We start from the raw sequence: 26,134 nt of genomic DNA on the forward strand, positions 1-26,134 counted from the left end.
GGACCACCGTCCTGAGAGACTGTCGTACTGCGGGGCACTGTGCCTTTGCAATCACAATCGCAGCACGCCGCACACCCCTAATGATAGCCTGATGGTGACATCAGTGATGAATACAAACCTGGGGCCCGCTTGGAGGGTCCCCCGGTTCATGGTGCGGCAGAACGCGAGGTAGGCATACTGGACCCTCCTGGGGGTGACCCGCTGTAGCCCCCCTGTGTACACTGGCAGCGGTGGGTAAAATTAGCACTTGTGTTATGTTTTATACTCATGGAGAGATTTTTGCCAGTATAAACATTGCTGAAGCTCCGGTGCCATTACAGAGGAGCTTCCTCAGAGCGGGACCAGCGGCATTTTGGTGCGTTCCTCTGCTTACAGCTGCAGCAGCAGGCACACACAGCTCATCCTGACACTCAGGATACGCAGGAAAACTGGTACAGGGGTGAAGCAAAGGGGGAGAGCCGCTATTGTACACTACTCTATGTCCTCAAAAGGACAAAAGATCGGTGTTTCACCGTGATATATCAGCTTACAGCCTCACTGGGGCTGTTTAGCTTGGGGTGTGCTGTTCCCTTTTCTCTGTCTCCCTCTCACATACAGTAAGGGCAGCCTACAATAGGACTTGTCTATGTGTATGTAAGTGTTGTTTACTGTAAACATGTTAAAACACCAATTATGCAGTGTATGTCACACCAGATTCTCTCCTCCTACATCTGGTTCATTATCATGTGAACAATGTAGTCAGTCCTCACAGCCCAGTGAGGGTACTGGGAGGGAGGGTCAAGAAAACATGATGTCAGATATGTCATCCCAGCTCACTGCTAATGCTCAAAAAACTCAACGATTGCAGCGTGCTGTTGCAGACCTGGCTGCAAGGACATATGTTCCACAGCCCCCCCTCTCTAACTCAGGACCACAAAAACGTGTGTTGCCTGCTTTGCTCTCTGATTCAGATGAGGAAATACTGGAGGAGGGGGAGGAATTGGAACCTATTACTGGGGATTCCCCTTCTGCACAGGGTATTGAACCCCTCATTTTAGCTATACAGGACGTGTTAAAACTCCCTCTAGAGGACGCTGCGACACGGCAATCGTTTTTCTTCACACAGAACAAGCCCAGTGTCACTTTCCCTGATTCTGCAGAGTTAGATGATCTATTTAAGTTAGCCTGAAAAAATACCAAGTGTCAAAACAGTTTTTGCTCACTTTCCCATTTGCTTCTGAAGGCAGAAAATTCTGGGAAGAAACCCCGGCTGTGGACTTTCCAAAAAGGCGTTACTGCGGACCCGGGCTCCTTCACCATGAAGGACCCTGGGGATAGGAAGATAGAGACTACACTGAAGTCTATCTACGCATCAGCGGGTATGTCTCAGAGACCGGTCATAGCAGGTTGCTGGATGACTTCATACCTGGGCTACTCAGATTCAGGAAGGCCTCTCGGGGCATATGCGCCTGGTCACTACAGTGACTCTCCTGAAGCACATTCAGGACACTGCACATGTCCTGTGTGACTCTCTCAAGGAGATAGGCAATATTAATGCTAGGACCACTGCTATGGCAGTGTCGGCGCGCAGGGCTTTGTGGTTGCGTCAGTGGATAGCGGACGCAGAATCTAAGTGCAGTATTGAGTCTCCCCTTTTCGGGGGAATGGCTCTTCAGGGTAGAATTGGATACGTGGATTTCTACAGTTACTGTGGGGAAATCCATGTTTCTCCGGCAGGGTCCACAGGTTATCCACAGGATAACATTGGGATATGATGGAGCGACAGCGGATTGGCACCAAACTATCACAAGCTTTCAGGCCTCCCAGAATGCACCGGGCCTGTCCATATAATCCCGCTCACTGACTCAGTCAAATCAGTTTTTTGTTTGGTGCGGCAGGAGCCGGACCATGGTTACAGGGCTGCTGTGTTTGGCAGCCCTAAGCTTTTATTTTAGTTATTTTTATAGTCTTACTATGTTTTTTGAGTGATCTTTCCTAACAGCGTCTTACACGCATATTGGAAAGAGTCGCTCCAACAACTCTCCGCCGGGTCGCAACAATGCTTACCCACGGTACAAGTGCTGTCTCGACGGGCATCTGTGTCGGATGTTACTAGCAGGTCCAGCAGACGTTACCAGGCTGTGGCCGGAGCACGGGGAGAAGGTAAGGCATCGGTTCCGCTTAGAAGGGGAATACGGACACAGCCGCACTGTTTTGGGAGGAGACTACTAAACAGTAGCTGGCGCGCCACCACAACGGGTGCTCTAGCGCTAGGCTTTAGGAATCATAAGGCACCAGGATTAGTTTGAGGCTGCGATCCCTAGGGTTGATGTCAGCAGTGGGGAGTCAGACGCTCTCCTGGTCGCCCCTCCCCCCAGTTCATGACCAGTTACCGTGCGTCTCCCGTCATGAACTGATTGCCTCACTTCCGTCTCAGACGCTACCACGAGGGAACTCGGTCACAGCATAGGCGCTGCGTTTGTATACACTAAGGTTTACCGCTAAGAGACGGGGTCGCAGACAGGAGCGTCTGCATGCACTAACGTTCACTGAGCATCTGTGTCCACAAATAATGACCGTAGCGGTAGTGTACACTAGTAGCGTCTAGATCCACTCAGCGTTCGCTAACGTATTGATCGATCCTGGAAGTGGGGTAAGTCTCCCTGTATCCCACTCTACAGAGTACGGGTTATACAGCACTAAAATTCTATCTACCTTTGTAGTATGAATAGTTAACTTTAGTGCCTATTGCATATGAGTTTTATGTACAATACTGTGGTTTTCTTCGCAATGTGTCTGAATACTTTAAATATCTGTATAAGACAGAATTCAGTAATATGTACTCCGACATGCTTTGAGATGTGTTCGTAGTTGATAATCTGCTCATATGATGTGTGTGTGTGTGTGTATATATATATATCTATATATATATCTATATATATCTATATATATATCTATATATATATATATATATATATATATATATATATATATATATGTGTATATTTATGTGTGTGTATGTATATATATATATATATATATATATATATATATGTATATATTGTATGTATAGGTGTGTGTGTGTGTGTGTATATATGTATATATATATATATATATATATATATATAATGTATAATATGTGACTGACTGCTAGTGTGATGCTGCCTTAATAATAAATGATTGTCAGTTGATATTTCTGATCCTTAATGCAGGTGCATGGGAAGAGTCACACACATCACTTTAGAGAAAAGTGATTACAGTCACAAAATTGTGTAGTACACTGTGAAAGTGCTGAGTATTTATCATGTCTAAAACACTTATATGTTGTTGTTCGGCAAAAACTGTAATATCCTCTATGATTGGGACAGGATGGTTATGTATAAAAATGATTTGCTGTTTAGCATAATACATTTCCTGATTACATCAGGTATAGATGGACAATGTTGCAGACCTTGTACAGTTTAGCTGAAATGTTAAATCTTAAAATATTAACACATGCTGCTCACTGATTGTGGTATATCCCCGCTGTCACGATCCGGGTATCTGGACGCCATTTCTTACCCATCAGATGCCTCCTAAGGCTGGCTCAGCGCTCCAGGACCGGATCCCATCTGTTATCCTAATGTTCACATTCCTGCATCCTCTCCTGTCTCTCTGAGACGCTGTCACAGTAACGCCTTATTACATCTGGCATGGCGTCTCCCGCGGCCTCCGCCGCCGTCCCTGAGCTTCTGCATGCAGAGTGTCAGAGTGGCGATTACGTCAGCCGCGGCCTCCGCTGTGTCCGCGTGGTTGGATGTGCACTTGTCAGCCTGGCGTCTCCTGTCTCCAGTGGCCGGCGCCGCCATTACTGTTTTCATTACCACATTGATTACAAACCAAACTTCCCCCCAAGTGTCTGCATGGGCGCAGCCATCTTGGATTCTGTCAGCTGATCATTTCCTCCAATCTGTTGTCAGTATTTTTAATCTGCATAATTGCCAAGCCAATCCCTTCCTTGCTGCAGGTATAAATACACTGTGCCTGAGCAAGGAAGGCGTCAGTGCTTTGGTTGTCAAACCTAGTTCCTGTTTGTCTCTCTCCTGTGATTGTCTTCCAGGTTCCAGCTCCTGTCTCAAGACTTCCACCATAGAGACCCGCACCAGCATTCCACCTGCGGTGTAGCCTGACTCTCCAATCCATTGTGGATTCATCTGTTTCCAGCTACAACATTACCTGCTTCCAGCTCAGCTTCCAGCAGAGTACAGCTTCCCTTAAAGGGCCGGTGTCCTTTCTACACTTTACCACTCTCCACCGGTATTATTATTTCTCTATCGTCCTAGTGGATGCTGGGGTTCCTGAAAGGACCATGGGGGATAGCGGCTCCGCAGGAGATAGGGCACAAAAGTAAAGCTTTCCGATCAGGTGGTGTGCACTGGCTCCTCCCCCTATGACCCTCCTCCAAGCCAGTTAGATTTTTGTGCCCGGCCGAGAAGGGTGCAATCTAGGTGGCTCTCCTAAAGAGCTGCTTAGAAAAGTTTAGCTTAGGTTTTTTATTTTACAGTGAGTCCTGCTGGCAACAGGATCACTGCAACGAGGGACTTAGGGGAGAAGAAGTGAACTCGCCTGCGTGCAGGATGGATTGGCTTCTTGGCTACTGGACATCAGCTCCAGAGGGACGATCACAGGTACAGCCTGGATGGTCACCGGAGCCTTGCCGCCGGCCCCCTTGCAGATGCTGAAGTAAGAAGAGGTCCAGAATCGGCGGCAGAAGACTCCTCAGTCTTCTAAAGGTAGCGCACAGCACTGCAGCTGTGCGCCATTTTCCTCTCAGCACACTTCACACGGCAGTCACTGAGGGTGCAGGGCGCTGGGAGGGGGGCGCCCTGGGAGGCAAATGAATACCTATTTTGGCTAAAAATACCTCACATATAGCCTCCGGAGGCTATATGGAGATATTTAACCCCTGCCAGAATCCGTTAAGAGCGGGAGACGAGGCCGCCGAAAAAGGGGCGGGGCCTATCTCCTCAGCACACAGCGCCATTTTCCCTCACAGAAAGGCTGGAGGGAAGGCTCCCAGGCTCTCCCCTGCACTGCACTACAGAAACAGGGTTAAAACAGAGAGGGGGGGGGCACTAATTTGGCGTTAGAAATATATAAAAAAGATGCTATAAGGGAAAACACTTATATAAGGTTGTCCCTATATAATTATAGCGTTTTTGGTGTGTGCTGGTAAACTCTCCCTCTGTCTCTCCAAAGGGCTAGTGGGTCCTGTCCTCTATCAGAGCATTCCCTGTGTGTGTGCTGTGTGTCGGTACGTGGGTGTCGACATGTATGAGGACGATGTTGGTGAGGAGGCGGAGCAATTGCCTGTAATGGTGATGTCACTCTCTAGGGAGTCGACACCGGAATGGATGGCTTATTTAGGGAATTACGTGATAATGTCAACACGCTGCAAGGTCGGTTGACGACATGAGACGGCCGACACACAATTAGTACCGGTCCAGACGTCTCAAAAACACCGTCAGGGGTTTTAAAACGCCCGTTTACTTTAGTCGGTCGACACAGACACAGAATGGGACACTGAATCCAGTGTCGACGGTGAATAAACAAACGTATTCCTTATTAGGGCCACACGTTAAAGGCAATGACGGAGGTGTTACATATTTCTGATACTACAAGTACCACAAAAGAGGGTATTATGTGGGATGTGAAAAAACTACCGTAGTTTTTCCTGAATCAGATAAATTAAATAAAGTGTGTGATGATGCGTGGGTTCCCCCCGATAGAAAATTATGGGCGGTATACCCTTTCCCGCCAGAAGTTAGGGCGCGTTGGGAAACACCCCTTAGGGTGGATAAGGCGCTCACACGCTTATCAAAACAAGTGGCGGTACCGTCTATAGATAGGGCCGTCCTCAAGGACCAGCTGACAGGAGGCTGGAAAATATCATAAAAAGTATATACACACATACTGGTGTTATACTGCGACCAGCGATCGCCTCAGCCTGGATGTGCAGAGCTGGGGTGGCTTGGTCGGATTCCCTGACTAAAAATATTGATACCCTTGACAGGGACAGTATTTTATTGACTATAGAGCATTTAAAGGATGCATTTCTATATATGCGAGATGCACAGAGGGATATTTGCACTCTGGCATCAAGAGTAAATGCGATGTCCATATCTGCCAGAAGATGTTATGGACACAACAGTGGTCAGGTGATGCAGATTCCAAACGGCACAAAGGTGTATTGCCGTATAAAGGAAGAGGAGTTATTTGGGGTCGGTCCATCGGACCTGGTGGCCACGGCAACTGCTGGAAAATCCGCCGTTTTTACCCTAAGTCACATCTCTGCAGAAAAAGACACCGTCTTTTCAGCCTCAGTCCTTTAGTCCCTATAAGATCATATCTGCCCAGGGATAGAGGAAAGGGAAGAAGACTGCAGCAGGCAGCCCATTCCCAGGAACAGAAGCGTTCCACCGCTTCTGACAAGTTCTCAGCATGGCGCTGAGACCGTACAGGACCCCTGGATCCTACAAGTAGTATCCCAGGGGTACAGATTGGAATGTCGAGACGTTTCCCCTTCGCAGGCTCCTGAAGTCTGCTTTACCAAGGTCTCCCTCCGACAAGGAGGCAGTATGGGAAAAAATTCACAAGCTGTATTCCCAGCAGGTGATAATTAATTTACCCCTCCTACTACAAGAAAAGGGGTATTATTCCACACTATATTGTGGTACTGAAGCCAGAAGGCTAGGTGAGACTTATTCTAAAAAAATTTTTGAACACTTACAAAGGTTCAAATCAAGATGGAGTCACTCAGAGCAGTGATAACGAACCAGGAAGAAGGGGACTATATAGTGTCCCGGGACATCAGGGATGCTTACCTCTATGTCCCAAATTTGCCCTTCTCACTAAGGGTACCTCAGGTTCGTGGTGCAGAACTGTCACTATCAGTTTCAGACGCTGCCGTTTGGATTGTCCACGGCACCCCGGGTCTTTACCAAGGTAATGGCCGAAATGATGATTCTTCTTCGAAGAAAAGGCGTCTTAATTATCCCTTACTTGGACGATCTCCTGATAAGGGCATAGTCCAGGGAACAGTTGGAGGTCGGAGTAGCACTATCTCGGATACTGCTACAACAGCACGGGTGGATTCTAAATATTCCAAAATCGCAGCTGATCCCGACGACACGTCTGCTGTGCCTAGGGATGATTCTGGACACAGTCCAGAAAAAGGTGTTTCTCCCGGAAGAGAAAGCCAGGGAGTTATCCGAGCTAGTCAGGAACCTCCTAAAAACAGTGCATCATTGCACAAGGGTCCTGGTAAAAATGGTGGCTTCCTACGAAGCAATTCCATTCGGCAGATTTCACGCAAGAACTTTTCAGTGGGATCTGCTGGACAAATGGTCCGGATCGCATCTTCAGATGCATCAGCGGATAACCCTATATCCAAGGACAAGGGTGTCTCTCCTGTGGTGGTTATAGAGTGCTCATCTTCTAGAGGGCCGCAGATTCGGCATTCAGGATTGGATGCTGGTGACCACGGAGCCCAGCCCGAGAGGCTGGGGAGCAGTCACACAAGGAAAAAATTTCCAGGGAGTGTGATCAAGTCTGGAGACTTTTCTCCACATAAATATACTGGAGCTAAGGGTAAATTTATAATGCTCTAAGCTTAGCAAGACCTCTGCTTCAAGGTCAGCCGGTATTGATCCAGTGGGAAAAACATCACGGCAGTCGCCCACGTAAACAGACAGGGCGACACAAGAAGCAGGAGGGCAATGGCAAAAACTGCAAGGACTTTTCGCTGGGCGGAAAATCATGTGATAGCACTGTCAGCAGTGTTTCATCCCGGGAATGGAAACTGGGAAGCAGACTTCCTCAGCAGGCACGACCTCCACCCGGGAGAGTGGAAACTTCATCGGGAAGTTTTTTCCACATGATTGTAAACCGTTGGGAAATACCAAAGGTGGACATGATGGCGTCCCGTCTGAACAAAAAACGGGACAGGTATTGCGCCAGGTCAAGAGACCCTCAGGCAATAGCTGTGGACGTTCTGGTAACACCGTGGGTGTACCAGTCGGTGTATGTGTTCCCTCCTCTGCTTCTCATACCTAAGGTGCTGAGAATTATAAGACGTAGAGGAGTAAGAACTATACTCATGGCTCCGGATTGGCCAAGAAGGACTTGGTACCCGGAACTTCAAGAGATGCTTACAGAGGTCTTATGGCCTCTGCCGCTAAGAAGGGACTTGCTTCAGCAAGTACCATGTCTGTCCAAGACTTACCGCAGCTGCGTTTGTCGGCATGGCGGTGGAAAGCCGGATCCTAAGGGAAAAAGGCATTCCGGAAGAGGTCATTCCTACCCTGGTCAAAGCCAGAAAGGAGGTGACCGCACAACATTATCACCACATGTGGCGAAAATATGTTGCGTGGTGTGAGGCCAGGAAGGCCCCACAAAGAAATTTCAACTCGGTCGTTTCCTGCATTTCCTGCAAACAGGAGTGTCTATGGGCCTCAAATTGGGGTCCATTAAGGTTCAAATTTCGGCCCTGTCGATTTTCTTCCAGAAAGAATTGGCTTCAGTTCCTGAAGTCCAGAAGTTTGTCAAGGGAGTATTGCATATACAACCCCCTTTTGTGCCTCCAGTGGCACTGTGGGATCTCAACGTAGTTCTGGGATTCCTCAAATCACATTGTTTTAAAACCAGTCAAATCTGTGGATTTGAAGCATCTCACATGAAAAGTGACCATGCTCTTGGCCCTGGCCTGGACCAGGCGAGTGTCAAATTGGTGGTTTTTTCTCAAAAACGCCCATATCTGTTTGTCCATTCGGACAGGGCAGAGCTGCGGACTCGTCCCCAGTTCTCTCCCTAAGGTGGTGTCAGTGTTTCACCTGAACCAGCTTATTGTGGTGCCTTGCACCTACTAGGGACTTGGAGGACTCCAAGTTGCTAGATGTTGTCAGGGCCCTGAAAATATGTTCCAGGACGGCTGGAGTCAGGAAAACTGACTTGCTGTTATCCTGTATGCACCCAACAAACTGGGTGCTCTGGCTTCTAAGCAGACTATTGCTAGTTGGATGTGTACTACAATTCAGCTTGCACATTCTGTGGCAGGCCTGCCACAGCCAAAATATGTAAATGCCCATTCCACAAGGAAGGTGGGCTCATCTTGGGCGGCTGCCCGAGGGGTCTCGGCTTTACAACTTTGCCGAGCAGCTACTTGGTCAGGGGCAAACACGTTTGCTAAATTCTACAAATTTGATACCCTGGCTAAGGAGGACCTGGAGTTCTCTCATTCGGTGCTGCAGAGTCATCCGCACTCTCCCGCCCGTTTGGGAGCTTTGGTATAATCCCCATGGTCCTTTCAGGAACCCCAGCATCCACTAGGACGATAGAGAAAATAAGAATTTACTTACCGATAATTCTATTTCTCGGAGTCCGTAGTGGATGCTGGGCGCCCATCCCAAGTGCGGATTATCTGCAATACTTGTACATAGTTACAAAAATCGGGTTATTATTGTTGTGAGCCATCTTTTCAGAGGCTCCGCTGTTATCATACTGTTAACTGGGTTTAGATCACAAGTTGTACGGTGTGATTGGTGTGGCTGGTATGAGTCTTACCCGGGATTCAAAATTCCTCCCTTATTGTGTACGCTCGTCCGGGCACAGTACCTAACTGGCTTGGAGGAGGGTCATAGGGGGAGGAGCCAGTGCACACCACCTGATCGGAAAGCTTTACTTTTGTGCCCTGTCTCCTGCGGAGCCGCTATCCCCCATGGTCCTTTCAGGAACCCCAGCATCCACTACGGACTCCGAGAAATAGAATTATCGGTAAGTAAATTCTTATTTTCTCCGCTCTCAAGTTCTACATTTCAGTTCATATTTCATCGCTCCCAAGTTCATTTATTATTTAACTGGTTCCAGCCAGTATCCACTCTGTGCTAACAACAGTCTGGTTCCAGCCAGTATCCACAGCAGCTGTTTTATCTTCAGCAACCCAGCTTTTCCTGGAACACCAGCTGGCACAATCCTGGGTTATCTCCATTGCTACAGTCGGGCCTGGTAAGGACTTTCCATCTAGAAGATCATAAGAACTATCTCACACTACCAGTGCCCTGTGGCTCCTGCCATCCTGTAGTACCCAGGAACTGTATTTATTCTTTGCTGACTTTTACGTTTTCTTTTACTGCTGCTGTATTGCGGAGTTGTCATAATAAACATCATTGACTTTTATCCAAGTTGTCGTGGTCACGCCTTCGGGCAGTTATTATTCATGTTACTTACATGTCCAGGGGTCTGATACAACCTCCCAGGTTCCGGTACATCTCAGCCCCTACAACTGAGGCTGCCTCCCGTCAGCTCAGGCCCTCAGTTGTGACAGTAAGCACTGACCTAATGAATCCAGCCGGAGACCAGGATCAAGCGGCCAGGCCGATGCAAGAACTGGCAGCCCGACTAGAACATCAGGAGGCTGCACAGGGCCACATCATCCGCTGTCTCCAGGATCTCTCTACTCGGCTGGATGGGATTCAGACAACTCTCCGTGGATCAGGCGCGTCTGGTGCGTCAACCACAGTGACTCCAGCTATAACCCCACCCACCTTACCCATTTCTGCTCCACGTCTTCATCTTCCAACGCCAGCAAAATTTGACGGATCTCCAAGATTCTGCAGGGGATTTCTCAACCAGTGTGAGATTCAGTTTGAGCTACAACCTGGCAATTTTCCCAGTGACCGTACAAAAATTGCCTACATTATTTCTCTTCTCAGTGGCTCAGCCCTTGATTGGGCATCACCGTTATGGGAGAGGTCCGACACCCTGCTATCTTCCTACACTGCCTTCGTGTCAACATTCAGGCGCATCTTCGACGATCCAGGCCGGGTAACCTCAGCTTCATCCGAGATTCTCCGTTTACGCCAGGGGTCACGTACTGTAGGACAATATCTGATACAGTTCCAGATCCTGGCATCCGAACTGGCATGGAACGACGAGGCCCTGTATGCTGCATTCTGGCATGGCTTATCTGAGCGTATTAAAGATGAGTTAGCTACCAGAGACTTACCTTCTAAGTTAGATGAGCTAATCTCACTCTGCACGAAAGTGGATTTACGTTTCAGAGAGAGAGCAACTGAGCGTGGAAGATCATCTGCTCCAAAATCTTCTGCTCCTCCTCCTCGTCAACTGTCACCATCTAAAGATGAGCCCATGCAACTTGGCCGTTCCCGTTTAACTCCTGCTGAGCGCCGAAGACGTCTCTCCGAGTTTCTCTGTCTCTATTGTGCAGCTCCGTCTCACACCATTAATGCCTGTCCCAAACGTCCGGGAAACTCCAAATCCTAGCTCGCCAAGGAGAGGGCCGGCTAGGAGTAATGATCTCCTCTCCATCTCCTCAAGATTGTAATCTCCCAGTCTCGCTTCGAGTTGCTCAACGTTATCGGAACGTCATTGCCCTCCTTGATTCCGGAGCAGCTGGGAACTTTATTACCGAAGCCTATGTTAAACGGTGGTCCCTACCCACCGAGAGACTTCCTTTGTCCATTTCTTTAACTGCCGTGGATGGCAGCAAAATTTTTGATGCAGTTATTTCTTTAAGGACTCTACCAGTTCGTCTGAGAGTGGGAGTTCTTCATTCCGAACTTATTTCTTTTTTAGTGATTCCAAGAGCCGCACATCCTGTGGTCCTGGGCCTTCCATGGCTCCGTCTTCACAATCCTACAATTGATTGGACGACTACGCAAATCCTGGCATGGGGTTCCTCCTGTGCTGAGACATGTTTGTTTAAAGTATTGCCTGTCTGTTCTTCCTCCCCCAGGTCGTCTGATGTTCCACCTCCTCCATATCAAGATTTCACGGATGTGTTCAGTAAAGCTTCTGCTGATATCCTTCCTCCTCATAGAGAATGGGACTGTCCGATTGATCTCGTTCCAGGGAAGGTTCCACCTCGAGGCCGAACTTATCCGTTGTCTCTGCCTGAGACGCATTCTATGGAGGAATATATTAAAGAGAACCTAGCAAAGGGGTTCATTCGACCTTCTTCTTCTCCAGCCGGCGCAGGCTTCTTTTTTGTAAAAAAGAAAGATGGTGGTCTGCGGCCGTGCATCGACTACAGAGGTTTGAACGACATTACCATCAAGAACCGTTATCCTTTACCCCTGATTACTGAGCTCTTTGACAGAGTTAGCGGAGCTACCATCTTTACAAAGCTGGACTTGCGAGGTGCATACAATCTCATCCGGATCCGTGAGGGTGACGAGTGGAAGACCGCCTTTAACACCCGTGACGGACATTATGAGTACCTCGTCATGCCCTTCGGATTGAGCAATGCTCCAGCTGTCTTCCAGCATTTTGTCAATGAGATCTTCAGAGACATTCTATACCGTCATGTCGTGGTCTATCTAGACGATATCCTCATTTTTGCCAACGATTTAGAGGAACATCGTTTTTGGGTTAAAGAGGTTCTGTCCCGTCTCCGTGTCAATCATCTCTATTGCAAATTAGAAAAATGCGTCTTTGAAGTCAAGTCCATTCCGTTTCTAGGGTACATTGTGTCCGGTTCCGGACTAGAGATGGATCCTGAGAAACTACAAGCAATCCAAAATTGGCCGGTACCCTTAACCCTCAAAGGGGTCCAGAGGTTCTTAGGGTTCGCCAACTATTACCGAAAGTTTATACGAGACTTTTCCACCATTGTGGCGCCTATTACTGCTTTCACTAAGAAGGGTGCTAACCCGTCCAAGTGGTCTGAAGAAGCCATGCAAGCATTTCATCTTTTAAAACAAAGGTTCATCTCTGCGCCTGTTCTGAAACAGCCTGACATCGACTCTCCTTTCATCTTAGAGGTGGATGCCTCCTCCGTTGGAGTAGGAGCGGTGTTATCTCAGAGGGCTAAAGATGGCCATTTACACCCTTGCAGTTTCTTCTCCCGGAAGTTCTCCCCAGCTGAGCGCAACTATGCCATTGGCGACCAGGAGTTGCTAGCCATCAAGCTCGCTCTAGAAGAGTGGAGGTATCTGTTGGAGGGAGCTTCTCATTCAATCACCATACTTACAGACCACAAGAACCTTTTATACCTGAAGGGCGCACAATGTCTCAACCCTCGTCAGGCCAGATGGGCACTTTTCTTTTCCAGGTTCGACTTTAAACTCCAGTTCTGTCCGGGCTCTCAGAATCGCAAGGCCGATGCCCTTTCCCGCTCATGGGAGCAAGAAAATGAGTCAGAGTCTTCAGACAAGCATCCTATTATAAATCCGTTGGCATTCTCCACGGTAGGGATGGACTCCACGCCCCCATCAGGGAAAAGTTTTGTGAAGCCGATGCTAAGGAAGAAGCTCATGCATTGGGCCCATGCTTCCCGTTTTGCCGGACATACAGGTATCCAAAAAACCCTGGAGTTTATCTCTAGGTCCTATTGGTGGCCAACTCTGAAAAAGGACGTCTTGGAGTTTATTGCATCTTGCCCAAAGTGTGCCCAACATAAAGTATCCCGCCAGTCGCCTGCGGGGCAACTGGTTCCACTATCCGTTCCCCGTCGACCATGGACCCACTTGTCGATGGATTTCATTACAGACTTACCCATGTGCAACAAGTTCAATACCATCTGGGTGGTAGTTGACCGGTTCACCAAGATGGCACACTTCATTCCTCTCACCGGTCTTCCGTCAGCTTCCAAGTTGGCTCAAGTATTCATACAAGAGATCTTCCGACTCCACGGTCTTCCTGAAGAAATTATATCAGATCGAGGAGTTCAATTCACAGCCAAATTCTGGCGAAGTTTATGTCAAGTCCTCCAAGTCAAGCTAAAGTTTTCCACGGCTTACCATCCTCAGACCAATGGTCAAACCGAGAGGGTGAATCAGGACTTGGAGGCCTTCCTCCGCATCTATGTGTCCTCCTCTCAAGATGACTGGGTTCAATTACTTCCCTGGGCCGAGTTCTGTCATAACAACCAGTATCATTCTTCATCTGCTTCAACACCATTCTTCACTAACTTTGGATTCCATCCTAAAGTCCCTGAGTTCCAACCGCTTCCAGCAACTTCTGTTCCCGCAGTGGATATCACCTTGCATCAGTTTGCCAATATCTGGAAGAGCGTACGATCAGCTCTGCTCAAGGCATCGTTCAGGTACAAGAAGTTTGCGGATAAGAAGCGTCGAGCAGTTCCTGCTCTCAAGGTGGGTGATCGGGTATAGTTATCCACGAAGAATTTGGGGTTAAGAGTTCCCAGTATGAAGTTTGCACCTCGCTATATCGGTCCTTTCAAGATTGAACAAGTCATCAATCCTGTTGCTTACAGACTCCAGTTGCCTCCCTTCTTAAAAATACCCAGGACATTCCATGTTTCCCTGTTGAAACCGCTGATCTTGAATCGGTTTCATTCCTCACTTCCTCCAACTCCGAAAGTCCAAACTCAACGAGGCGTTGAGTATGAAGTGGCCAAGATCCTGGACTCACGTCACCGTTACGGTCAACTACAATATCTTATTGACCGGAAGGGTTATGGTCCTGAGGAACGTTCATGGACCAATGCTTCTGATGTCCATGCTCCTGCCTTGGTCCGGAGATTCCATTCCAAGTTTCCTCAAAAGCCAAAGAAGTGTCCTGGGGCCACTCCTAAAGGGGGGGGTGCTGTCACGATCCGGGTATCTGGACGCCATTTCTTACCCATCAGATGCCTCCTAAGGCTGGCTCAGCGCTCCAGGACCGGATCCCATCTGTTATCCTAATGTTCACATTCCTGCATCCTCTCCTGTCTCTCTGAGACGCTGTCACAGTAACGCCTTATTACATCTGGCATGGCGTCTCCCGCGGCCTCCGCCGCCGTCCCTGAGCTTCTGCATGCAGAGTGTCAGAGTGGCGATTACGTCAGCCGCGGCCTCCGCTGTGTCCGCGTGGTTGGATGTGCACTTGTCAGCCTGGCGTCTCCTGTCTCCAGTGGCCGGCGCCGCCATTACTGTTTTCATTACCACATGGATTACAAACCAAACTTCCCTCCAAGTGTCTGCATGGGCGCAGCCATCTTGGATTCTGTCAGCTGATCATTTCCTCCAATCTGTTGTCAGTATGTTTAATCTGCATAATTGCCAAGCCAATCCCTTCCTTGCTGCAGGTATAAATACACTGTGCCTGAGCAAGGAAGGCGTCAGTGCTTTGGTTGTCAAACCTAGTTCCTGTTTGTCTCTCTCCTGTGATTGTCTTCCAGGTTCCAGCTCCTGTCTCAAGACTTCCACCATAGAGACCCGCACCAGCATTCCACCTGCGGTGTAGCCTGACTCTCCAATCCATTGTGGATTCATCTGTTTCCAGCTACAACATTACCTGCTTCCAGCTCAGCTTCCAGCAGAGTACAGCTTCCCTTAAAGGGCCGGTGTCCTTTCTACACTTTACCACTCTCCACCGGTATTATTATTTCTCCGCTCTCAAGTTCTACATTTCAGTTCATATTTCATCGCTCCCAAGTTCATTTATTATTTAACTGGTTCCAGCCAGTATCCACTCCGTGCTAACAACAGTCTGGTTCCAGCCAGTATCCAGAGCAGCTGTTTTATCTTCAGCAACCCAGCTTTTCCTGGAACACCAGCTGGCACAATCCTGGGTTATCTCCATTGCTACAGTCGGGCCTGGTAAGGACTTTCCATCTAGAAGATCATAAGAACTATCTCACACTACCAGTGCCCTGTGGCTCCTGCCATCCTGTAGTACCCAGGAACTGTATTTATTCTTTGCTGACTTTTACGTTTTCTTTTACTGCTGCTGTATTGCGGAGTTGTCATAATAAACATCATTGACTTTTATCCAAGTTGTCGTGGTCACGCCTTCGGGCAGTTATTATTCATGTTACTTACATGTCCAGGGGTCTGATACAACCTCCCAGGTTCCGGTACATCTCAGCCCCTACAACTGAGGCTGCCTCCCGTCAGCTCAGGCCCTCAGTTGTGACACCCAACAGCGTCTTCAATAAGACAAGCTGATGAACCGAATGTAAATAAATCATCGACTATCACAGGCTACACATGAAATCATCAGATGATGAAAGCTCCATATACTCTACTTCCACATACGAAGAACAGGTAAAAGATGTCAGCTAAATAATTAAGCTGAATAAATGAGAGCAAAAATAGGCTAGCTGTCAATAGAGGCAGCAGAGCCTGGGGAAATTAGGCACTTCGGTTTAAACGTCCCAAAAGGTCTCTGCACGAGGGCAGAATTCAGGAAAAAGGTTTGGGTTACACCCAATAAAGTAGAAGCCCAGTAAATGGGATTCTAATATCTTTTTAGGGACTGTTTTAAATAGGGAAGTGCCTCCCAAAATAGATATGCATATCATTGATAATGCAAAAATCTATAGGGCCTCTGTCATCAAAAGAATAAGACCATTTGTCTTTGTCTGGGGCAGTGATAAGGCCAGCCAGGACTTCACCTTGTAGTCTACGGCTACACCACACTGGATAGGGGTGGTCTTCAGTATGCCGAATGTCGGGATCCCGGCGCACAGTATACCGACAGCTATTCTCCCTCGTGGGGGTCCACGACCCCCCTGGAGGGAGAATAAAATAGTGTGGCACGCGAAGCGCGCCGCCGTGCCCGCAAGGGGCTCCTTTGCGCTCGCCATGCTGTCGGTATGCCAGTGGTCGGGCTCCCGGCGCCGGTATGCTGGCATGCCGTACTACACCCCTGGATAGGCCCAATCTCAATAGATTTTGGAAGCTAAGCAGTGTTCGGCCTGGTTAGTTCTTGGAGGTGGACCACCTTGAAATACCAGGTGCTGTAGGTACATTAGGCTGTGGCACTGGAAGCCAGGTTTCAGCACCTGCAAGGGAGTAAGTGTTCTAGGGCATCAGCATAACAATCGCTGTTCAAGAACAGCTTGGTTCACGTACAGATGGGTCCTCGGTTATCTTTTCTAGTTTTTGTGCCTAGGCACAACATGACTTATAGTATAAATCCTTCATCTGTACATAGGAAGCTGATTCAGAATCTAAGAAGGTTCTGGAATTTTTTTTGCCTTAGATGGAAGTCTCTGTTTTAACAGTTATTGCAGAGTCCAAGAAGGTCACGTTCCCTTCCACATATAACCCCAAAATGGGGTCTGGTTCGGCCTTGTCGGTAATAAAGGAATGTAACAGCCTTTATACAATAAGTTTGGTATGGCAAAGAAGCAAAGGCAACCAGAGGCCAGCTTCCAAACCAGAGGCCATCTGGTTGATTCTGGCTGATTCCAGAAGGATAAGGGGCCGACTTCTTCAGTTTGCACAGATTGATAGCAGTCTACAAGTAGATGCCTGGGTGCAAGAAGCAGTATCTCTAAAGTTATATTTTCCCTTCTGGAACCATTCTCCTAAAAGGTAATCGGTTTCAGCCCGTCTCGGGTAGAGGCTTAGGCGAGGGTTTTGCATGAAGCAATTCAGAAAATGTTTTGTCGGGAATTGTCATTCCAGTAACCCATGCACAATGAACGGTTTATTCCCACCTGGGTCAAAAACAATCCCTCGCCCCATTATCAATTTCAAAAACAGAGAAATTTGGGTAACACGGTTCACGTGGAGGCAACTCCATAGTGGGGTGAGGAGCCAAAATAATACATGGTATTCCTGGATAAGTCAGGAATTTTACCTTCAGGCTCCTATAACACTGTCCATCAGTGTTATCTCAAGGTTTACCATCCTTCAGCAAAAATTCAGGTAGGCCTTACCCTTTGGGTTAGCCACAGCCCCAGAATACCAAAATGATTATGGCAATTTATCTCCGTTAGTAGAGGTTAAGAAAAATTTTCCAGTATCTCCTCCATCTAAGGCCGCATCACACTGAATATGTCCAATCTCAATGATGTTGGAAGTTAAGCAGTGTTGTACCTGGTTAAATTCTCCGAGTTCAAGACCGTCTGTGAATACCAGGTGGTGTAGACGGGCCAGATGGACAGTACACAAACAAGTGCTGGTACTGGCAAAAAAAGGTAAGAAGTAGCCTGGGGGCTACAGACATTCCATCTAGGTAAGAGGATACCTTTTTATTTTTGGTATCAGGTGGAGAAATCCTGACAACAAATACAAGTCTTCTCGACTATGGTGGTCATTTTTCCGGAAACTTTTGATTCTGGGGATTATGGACTACAGAAAAAAGGTGCCTGCTAATAAATCTATTAGCACTTCAGGCCATATACTGTGTCCTGATTCAGGCACGAGACATTCCTAAAGGAAGATCGGTCCAGATCCGCAAGGACAAGGAAATGGCAGTAGTGTACCTTAAACTTTCAGACAGGAACAAGCAGATAAATAGCGAGGAAGGAGGTAAATCACATACTATAATGTACAGAACTCCATCTTCCATCCTTGTCCTCAGGGTTTGTTCTGAGAGTCCTAAACTAAAGAGCTGATTTCTCAGTCGACACACCATTCAGGTAAATGAATGGGGTTTGCACCCTAAAGTCATTTTAGACTCAGGTAGACAAATGGGCTTGGCCAGAGATAATTCTCATGGTGTCCCATCTGAACAACAAAAGCCATAATCGGGTCAGGAACAAAAGAGTGATCTTTGTGGATATCTTTTTAATGGGAATTTATTTCTCTTATGTGTTTCTCAAATCATCCTGTTACTCAGGATAGTGAGGAAAACACAATAAAGATGCCGGGATCTTAATAAGCACCGGCTTGGCCCAGAAGGTGTTGGTACACAGATCCGCAGAAAATCTTGAATACCTTTTCTGTTTCCTCTATGCCCAGACTAAGACAGGGTCCTTGATTATCAGAAATATCTGGATCAACTGTTTTAATGGGGCGGCTTTTGAATTCTAAATACTGAGGTCCAGAGGATTCTCACAAAGGCTCAGAGCAAGGAAAAACTTCCTTAACTCGTATTTATCACCAAATGTGACAAGCTTGTATGCATTGGTGCAATAAAAGAGGTATGGACCCGAAATCTTGCAGAGTTTCCAGGGTTTTTTCCATTCCTTCAAACAGGAATAGATAAAGGTTTAGCGATGGCTTCCTTGGAAATACATGTGTCAGCATTTGACTGTATGGTTCCGAAAAGAAAAATGCCAAATTGAGGAATGTGTGCACTTTTTCCCAGGGAATGCTGCGCATTCAACCTTCCCCTTTTTCTACTACAGGGTCAGGGAATCTAAATGTAGTCCTCAAAAGCCTGTCAAGTTGCTCTGTTTAAACCACTAAGAGAAGTGGATTTTAAATGGTTGACAGCTAAAGTTCTCGTTCAGCTGACTATGGCATCAGCTAGAAGAGAGTCAGATTTAGGAGCACTTTCATGCTAATGTTTATCTGGATATTATCAGAAAAGGAGTAGTTCTCAGAACTGGGTCTGGGTATCTTCCTAAGGGGTGATCTATATTCCACCTTAATGAAGATAATATGGTCCCGGTTTTTCAGGAATTGGGATTTTCTGCGGCAGATGCGTCGCTGGACGTAGTCCGGGCATTAAGTACCTACATGGATTGTACCAGTGCGATTAGAAAGCCAAATCCTTTTTTCATCCGCTACGGTTTTCACAAGAGGAGATGGCCTGTTACTAAACAGACGCTAGCAAGATGGCTTCGAATGACTATTTCAGAAGCATATTCTTAAGCTGATCTCCCTGTCCCGGCTAATGTCTCTGCTTACTTTACATGTAAGGAAGGTCTTTTATGGGTAGCACAATATTGTGCTTGAGCAGAACAGATATGTAAGATAGCCACATGGCTTCCAATAAACACAATCAATCAGACATTGTGCCTGGGATATCTTTGCCTCTCATGATGCTCAATTCGGGCGTAAGGTTCTCCTATTAATCAGGAGCGTCCCCACCACTAAAAATTGCTTTGGGAAATCCCAATGTTATCCTGTGGATAACCTGTGGACCCTGCCGGAGAAATATACGTTCTGGTAAGAACTTACCGTTGATAACGGTATTTCTCCTAAGTCCACAGGTATCCACTGGGATCCCACCCTGACGCACCTGATTTGAGAATCTGTATACTCGCTAAACTTTTCCCTTTTGCATGGAAGAGTGTGTATGTGGGTTTTTTTTTGCCTGAATAGGGTTCTACATAATGCTCCTGCCTATATGCTTTGGAAATAACTGATTTGACGGAGTCAGTGGGCGGGATTATATGGACGAGCTATCTTACCATAACGTATATTTCTCCCCTCTGGTGCCCCTCCGGCTATGCGTTCCTATCCGGGGCCGTCTACCCAGTCCTTTCAATTTAACAGGTTTAAATCTAGGGCTAGAGGTGCCTCCAACACGGCTAGAGGCACTAGAGGTAAGACAAGAAAACCAGTGATCGCCAGTTCTCAGGAGAGCACCGGTACAGCTTCCACTAAGGCCTCAGCATGACGGTGCCCACCCACCCCGAGGAGATCTCGAGGTGGGAGCTCGGCTTCGTCACTTCAGCCGCATCTGGGAAAATTCCTGCCAGGATACCTTGGTCAAGGACCTCATTTCTCAGGGCTACAAGCTGGAGTTCGACAGTGCTCCTCCCCAACAATTTTTCAAATCAAGCTTACCAGCTTTGGAGGATATGCATGTTACGCTGCGACAGGCCATCCTAAAGTTGGTCCAATCCCACGTCATTGTTCAGTGCTGCTGCAACAACAAGGACAGGGTTACTACTCCAACCTGTTCGTGGTACCGAAACTGGATGGTTCGGTAAGGCCATTTTGAATCTAATCCTTGAACTCTTACCTTAAGGTTTTCAAGTTCAAGATGGAATCCTTGCGAGCAGTGATTACGGGCCTGGAAGAACGGGAGTTCATGGTCTCCCTGGATATCAAAGACGCCTATCTCCATATCCCAATTTGGCCACCTCATCAGGCCTACCTGAGGTTTGCCCTGCTGAATGATCACTACTAGTTCCAGGTGTTACCCTTCGGCCTGTCCACGGCTCTGAGGGTGTTCACGAAGGTGATGGCGGAGATGATGTTCTAACTCCGGGTCCAGGGGGTCAGTGTTGTCCCTTACCTGGACGATTTTCTGATAAAAGCAAGGGAGCTTTTATTGCTCCATGTAGACCGCACTATCCAGCTTCTGTCCCACCATGGGTAGTTCTTTAATCTACGGAAGTCCCACCTGGAGCCAACTCTGAGGCTCTTGTTCCTGGGAATGTTGCTGGATACTGTGGCCCAAAAGGTGTTCTCCCAGAGGACAAGGCGAGAACACTTCAGGAGATGGTCCGCATGGTTTTCTGGCCTCAGATATCCATCCATCTTTGCATAAGATTGTTGGGGAAAATGGTTGCCTCGTACGAGGCGATCCAGTATGCCAGAACTTTTCAGTTGGACTTCCTGAGCAAGTGGTCCGGATCACACCTTCAGATGCACCGGATAATTTGTCTGCCACCTAAGTCCAGGATTTCTCTCCTGTGGCAGCTGCAGTCCTCCAACCTACTGGAAGACTGAAATTTCGGGATTCAGGATTGGATCCTCCTCACGACGGAAGCGAGTCTGAGAGGATGGGGAGCTCTCACCCAGGGGGCTCAGTTCCAGGGCAGGTGGTCAGTCAACGAGACCCTCCTTCCGATCAACATTTCTGAACTTAGGCCAATCTACAATGCTCTGCTTCAGGCCACACCTCTGCTCAGTGATCACGCGATCCAGATACAGTCGGACAACGCCACGGCAGTGGCGTACATCAATTGACAAGGGGGGACAAAAAGCAGGGCCTGCATGCCAGAGGTGTCAAGGATACTTCTCTAGGCAGAAAGAAATGCAAGAGCAATGTCCGCAATCTTCATTCCGGTAGTAGACTACTGGGAAGCGGACTTCCTGAGTCGTCACGATCTCCACCCGGGAGAGTGGGGGCTTCACCATCAGGTGTTTCAGCAAATCATCAACCGGTGGGGCTGCCCACAGATAGACATGATGGCTTCTCGACTCAACAAGAAGCTTCGCTGGTATTGATCTCGAACCAGGGACCCTCAGGCGAGGCCAGTAAATGTACAGACTTCGCTTTGGCCTTACCAGTTGGTCTACCTGTTTCCTCAGATTCCATTGCTCCCATGGGTGCTCAAGCGAATCCGGAATCAAAGAGTCCAGGCAATTCAGATTGGCCTCTGAGGGCATGGTACGTGGATCTTCTGGACATGTATGTCGAAGACCCTTGGCCACTGAGAAGAGATCATCTTCAACAAGGACCGTCCATCCACCCAGACTTACGTCGGCTTTGTTTGATGGCTTGGAGGGTGAGCGGAACATCCTAGCTCACAAGGGCCATCCCAAAAAGGTTATTGCTACCATGGTTCAGGCCAGGGAACCTGTGACGTCAAAACACTATCATCATATCTGGAGGAGATATGTTTCTTAGTGCGAGGAATGCACGTATCCACTTGCAGAGTTTCACTTGGGACGTTTCCTCCGTTTCCTGCAAGCTCGTCAGAATAAGGGCTTACGTCTGGGTTCCATTAAGGTCCAGATTTCAGCTCTCTCAATTGTCTTCCAGAAGAAATTGGTGGTATTGCCAGAAGTTCAGACTTTCTTGTAGGGGGTGCTTCACATTCAACCCTCTTTTGTGCCATCCACGGCACCCAGGGATTTGAATGTCGTGTTAGAATTTCGACAGTCCTCTTGGTTTAAACCTCTGATGACAGTAGAAGACAAGTACCTCACGTGGAGGACGGTGATGTTATTGGCCTTGGCTTCTGCTAGGCGTGCCCTTACTTGGTCTTTTATGAGGACAGAGCGGAGCTCAGGACTAGGCAGCAGTTCCTGCCGAAGGTTGTCTCTGCGTACCACTTGAATCAACCTATTGTGGTTCCGTCAAGTTCTGACACTTCTGCTCCTCCGGAGGCATTGGATGCTGTTCGAGCCTTGAAGATCTCTGTTAAGAGAACAGGTCGAATCAGAAAGACGGATTCCTTGTTCGTGCTATGGCCCTCATTCCGAGTTGTTCGCTCGGTAAAAATCTTCGCATCGCAGCGATTTTCCGCTTAATGCGCATGCGCAATGTCCGGACTGCGACTGCGCCAAGTAAATTTGCTATGTAGTTAGGAATTTTACTCACGGCTTTTTCATCTTTCTGGCGATCGTAATGTGATTGACAGGAAATGGGTGTTACTGGGCGGAAACAGGCCTTTTTATGGGCGTGTGGGAAAAAACGCTACCGTATCCGGAAAAAACGCAGGAGTGGCCGGAGGAACGGAGGAGTGTCTGGCCGAACGCTGGGTGTGTTTGTGACGTCAAACCAGGAACGACAAGCACTGAACTGATCGCAGATGCCGAGTAAGTCTGGAGCTACTCAGAAACTGCTACGAGGTGTGTAATCGCAATATTGCGAATACATCGTTCGCAATTTTAAGATGCTAAGATTCACTCCCAGTAGGCGGCGGCTTAGCATGAGCAAATCTGCTAAAATCCGCTTGCGAGCGAACAACTCGGAATGAGGTCCTATATGATGCACAGAAAAAGGGTTGCCCTGCTTCGAAGCAGTCCATTGCTCGTTGGCTTAGACTTACTATCCAACAGGCCTATGTGTCGTCAGCCTTACTTGTTCCTAAGTTTCTGAAGGCCCACTCTACTAGATCGGTGGGCTCTTCTTGGGCGGCTTCCCGTGGGGTCTGCTACCTCGTCGGCGAAGAACACTTTTGTAAAGTTTTACAGGTTTGATACCCTGGCCAAAAAAGTGAGTACAGGCATGAGGGTTAGTATTGTGTTATATTCTTAATATATGCATGTGACAGTGGAGTAATTAAATTGGTGTAATACATTGCGTGACATCGGTAAAGAGTAACTATGGGGTAATTATTGCAGTATAATATGTGACAGCAGAGTAATGCATGGCATGGTAAGCATAATGCCAAAGCGTCAATTTATTTTTTTTACTTGCTTTCTGTTGTTGATCAGTGCAGAATCAATTTCTGTGTTTTATGGGAGTGTCCATTTTTTACCCATCATATATTGTCTTATAGATTGGATTTCAATGATCTACCTCACAATAAAGTCTGTGATGTTATAGGACTTGTGACCTATGTTGGAAGATCTGAGCGGAAAAGGATCAGAGGTAAATGAACTATATAGTAGTGGAGCTTTTTGTGTGTCATGATCTGATTTTGTATAAAAAATGTAAAAAAAATTTAAATTATTTTATTTCTCTAAAATCTGAAATTTATCATTTTTATTTTATTTTTTCTAATGTTTTGTTTTTTAAAGTATACTTTAAGCTAAGGTTATATGAATTATAGCTGTGCTTGACATTTACAGCTTAAATATCTGGGGTTTCATTGGTTGCTTGTCTCTGCCTTCGGTGTTAAATATGACTACTTGTTTTCCTTTAGATGATAGTGAAGACTTCTGGCTGTATCGCTGGGTTCACATGATCGACGGGACCTCAGAACAACCATTTCTACTTGAGATTTTTGCAACCTCACAGCCGGACATATTTGAAAATATACACCCAAGTATATACAATGCAATAAATACAATCTGTTTTTGCTGTCTCTCAATTCTTACTAAGGGGCAGAGCATGGGGCAAAATAGGTGGCCAAGTTGATTCTTTTATGCCTTTAATTTCTAACATCATTTTTCGATTAGGTATTTGTTCATTTAACAGTTTTCTTTAATATATTGTTTTTTTAACTGACATAGGTTATCAGAAAATTTTCTGAACTATACACATTATATAACTAATTTTTACATAGATCAGCTGGATACATTTGGGCATTATAGAAATAATTAGGATTTCTGGGATTAAAGGCATTCTGAAAAAACAGGAAACAAAGCATTATGGGCTGGGATAGAGGCTGTAAGCACAGTCCACTTTTAGATATATTCATTAAAGAAAACCAATGTATCTTTTTTGTGCTAAAATTAAAAATACCCCGTTTACAAACCGGTTTCCTCATTATAAATATATACTAAATCTATAGACAGACATTATTCGAAATGTTAATGGGTTGGAGCAGGTTACTTGGAAATCAGGCTGACATCACCATGCAAAATCTAAGCAGACCTACAAATCTAGATTTATAAATTGTCTGAAGTAGGGACAGTGTCAATTTAAATCCACGTATTTGATGTCACTTTAAATTCTTCAACAGGGTATTGATACCTACAATAAGCAAAGGTCAATACTTATTTTTTTTTCTCCTAGTGTCTTATTTGGTGTGCACACAGATGCGTGTGGTCCGAGAATATCCTGAGGATACCTCTTACAAAGCCTACCTTACAACGTCTAATGAAAGTCAGGTGTATATATCTGGTGAGTAGTTTGTTACATGCATTACATGGTCTCATAAGAAAAGCAGTGTCTGCATTAGGTGCACTTACAGGATTACAGTATATATTAACACTTACCTTTTACGCACTGGTTATGAAAGATAACATTTTATAATACCCATTTTCATAATCATCTAGAACATATAAAGCAATTCAAAATATGCCAAAAGATCAAGTAGTCTTGAAATTCACACAAGTCTAGGTTGAGCACCCACTCTATCTAAATACCTGATATGTATGGTACTAACACACCGGGAAAGAATATATGATGTCTTTACAGATCTAAATACTTTGTTTTTATATTGCAGTTTTATCATATGGCATTTTATGAACACTGCAAAATTATTTTTCTCTTACGTCCTAGAGGATGCTGGGGACTCCGTAAGGACCATGGGGTATAGACGGGCTCCGCAGGAGACATGGGCACTCTAAAGACTTTAGATGGGTGTGCACTGGCTCCTCCCTCTATGCCCCTCCTCCAGACCTCAGTTAGATCCTGTGCCCAGAGGAGACTGGATGCACTGCAGAGGAGCTCTACTGAGTTTCTCTGAAAAGACTTTTGTTAGGTTTTTTATTTTCAGGGAGCACTGCTGGCAACAGGCTCCCTGCATCGTGGGATTGAGGGGAGAGAAGCAGACCTACTTAACTGATAGGCTCTGCTTCTTAGGCTACTGGACACCATTAGCTCCAGAGGGTCGGAACACAGGTGTCGTCCTCGCTGTTCGTCCCGGAGCCGCGCCGCCGTCCTCCTCACAGAGCCGGAAGATAGAAGCCGGGTGAGTATAAGAAGAAAGAAGACTTCACAGGCGGCAGAAGACTTCAGGTCTTCACTGAGGTACCGGGCAGCGGTAACGCTGCGCGCCGTTGCTCCCACACTCACACACACAGAAGGCACTGTAAGGGTGCAGGGCGCAGGGGGGGCGCTCTGGGCAGCAATAATAACCTCAAGGGACACTGGCTAGCATGTTAGATACTGCGGA

The 26,134-nt window shown here is 47.0% G+C and overlaps 1 protein-coding gene across 3 annotated transcripts in view; it reads left to right on the top strand.

The window, feature by feature from the left end:
- The window catches only part of RADX (RPA1 related single stranded DNA binding protein, X-linked), a 133,135-nt gene that overhangs the window by 62,616 nt on the left and 44,385 nt on the right, over nt 1-26,134 (top strand). For all 3 annotated transcript variants that reach the window (XM_063937361.1, XM_063937360.1, XM_063937362.1), the window contains 3 exons: nt 23,849-23,940; nt 24,215-24,337; nt 25,030-25,137. In XM_063937361.1, the coding sequence (XP_063793431.1) occupies nt 23,849-23,940; nt 24,215-24,337; nt 25,030-25,137 (323 nt within the window). The remainder of the gene's footprint in view (nt 1-23,848; nt 23,941-24,214; nt 24,338-25,029; nt 25,138-26,134) is intronic.

Source organism: Pseudophryne corroboree, chromosome 8, assembly GCF_028390025.1.
Source record: "Pseudophryne corroboree isolate aPseCor3 chromosome 8, aPseCor3.hap2, whole genome shotgun sequence".
NCBI lineage: Eukaryota > Metazoa > Chordata > Amphibia > Anura > Myobatrachidae > Pseudophryne > Pseudophryne corroboree.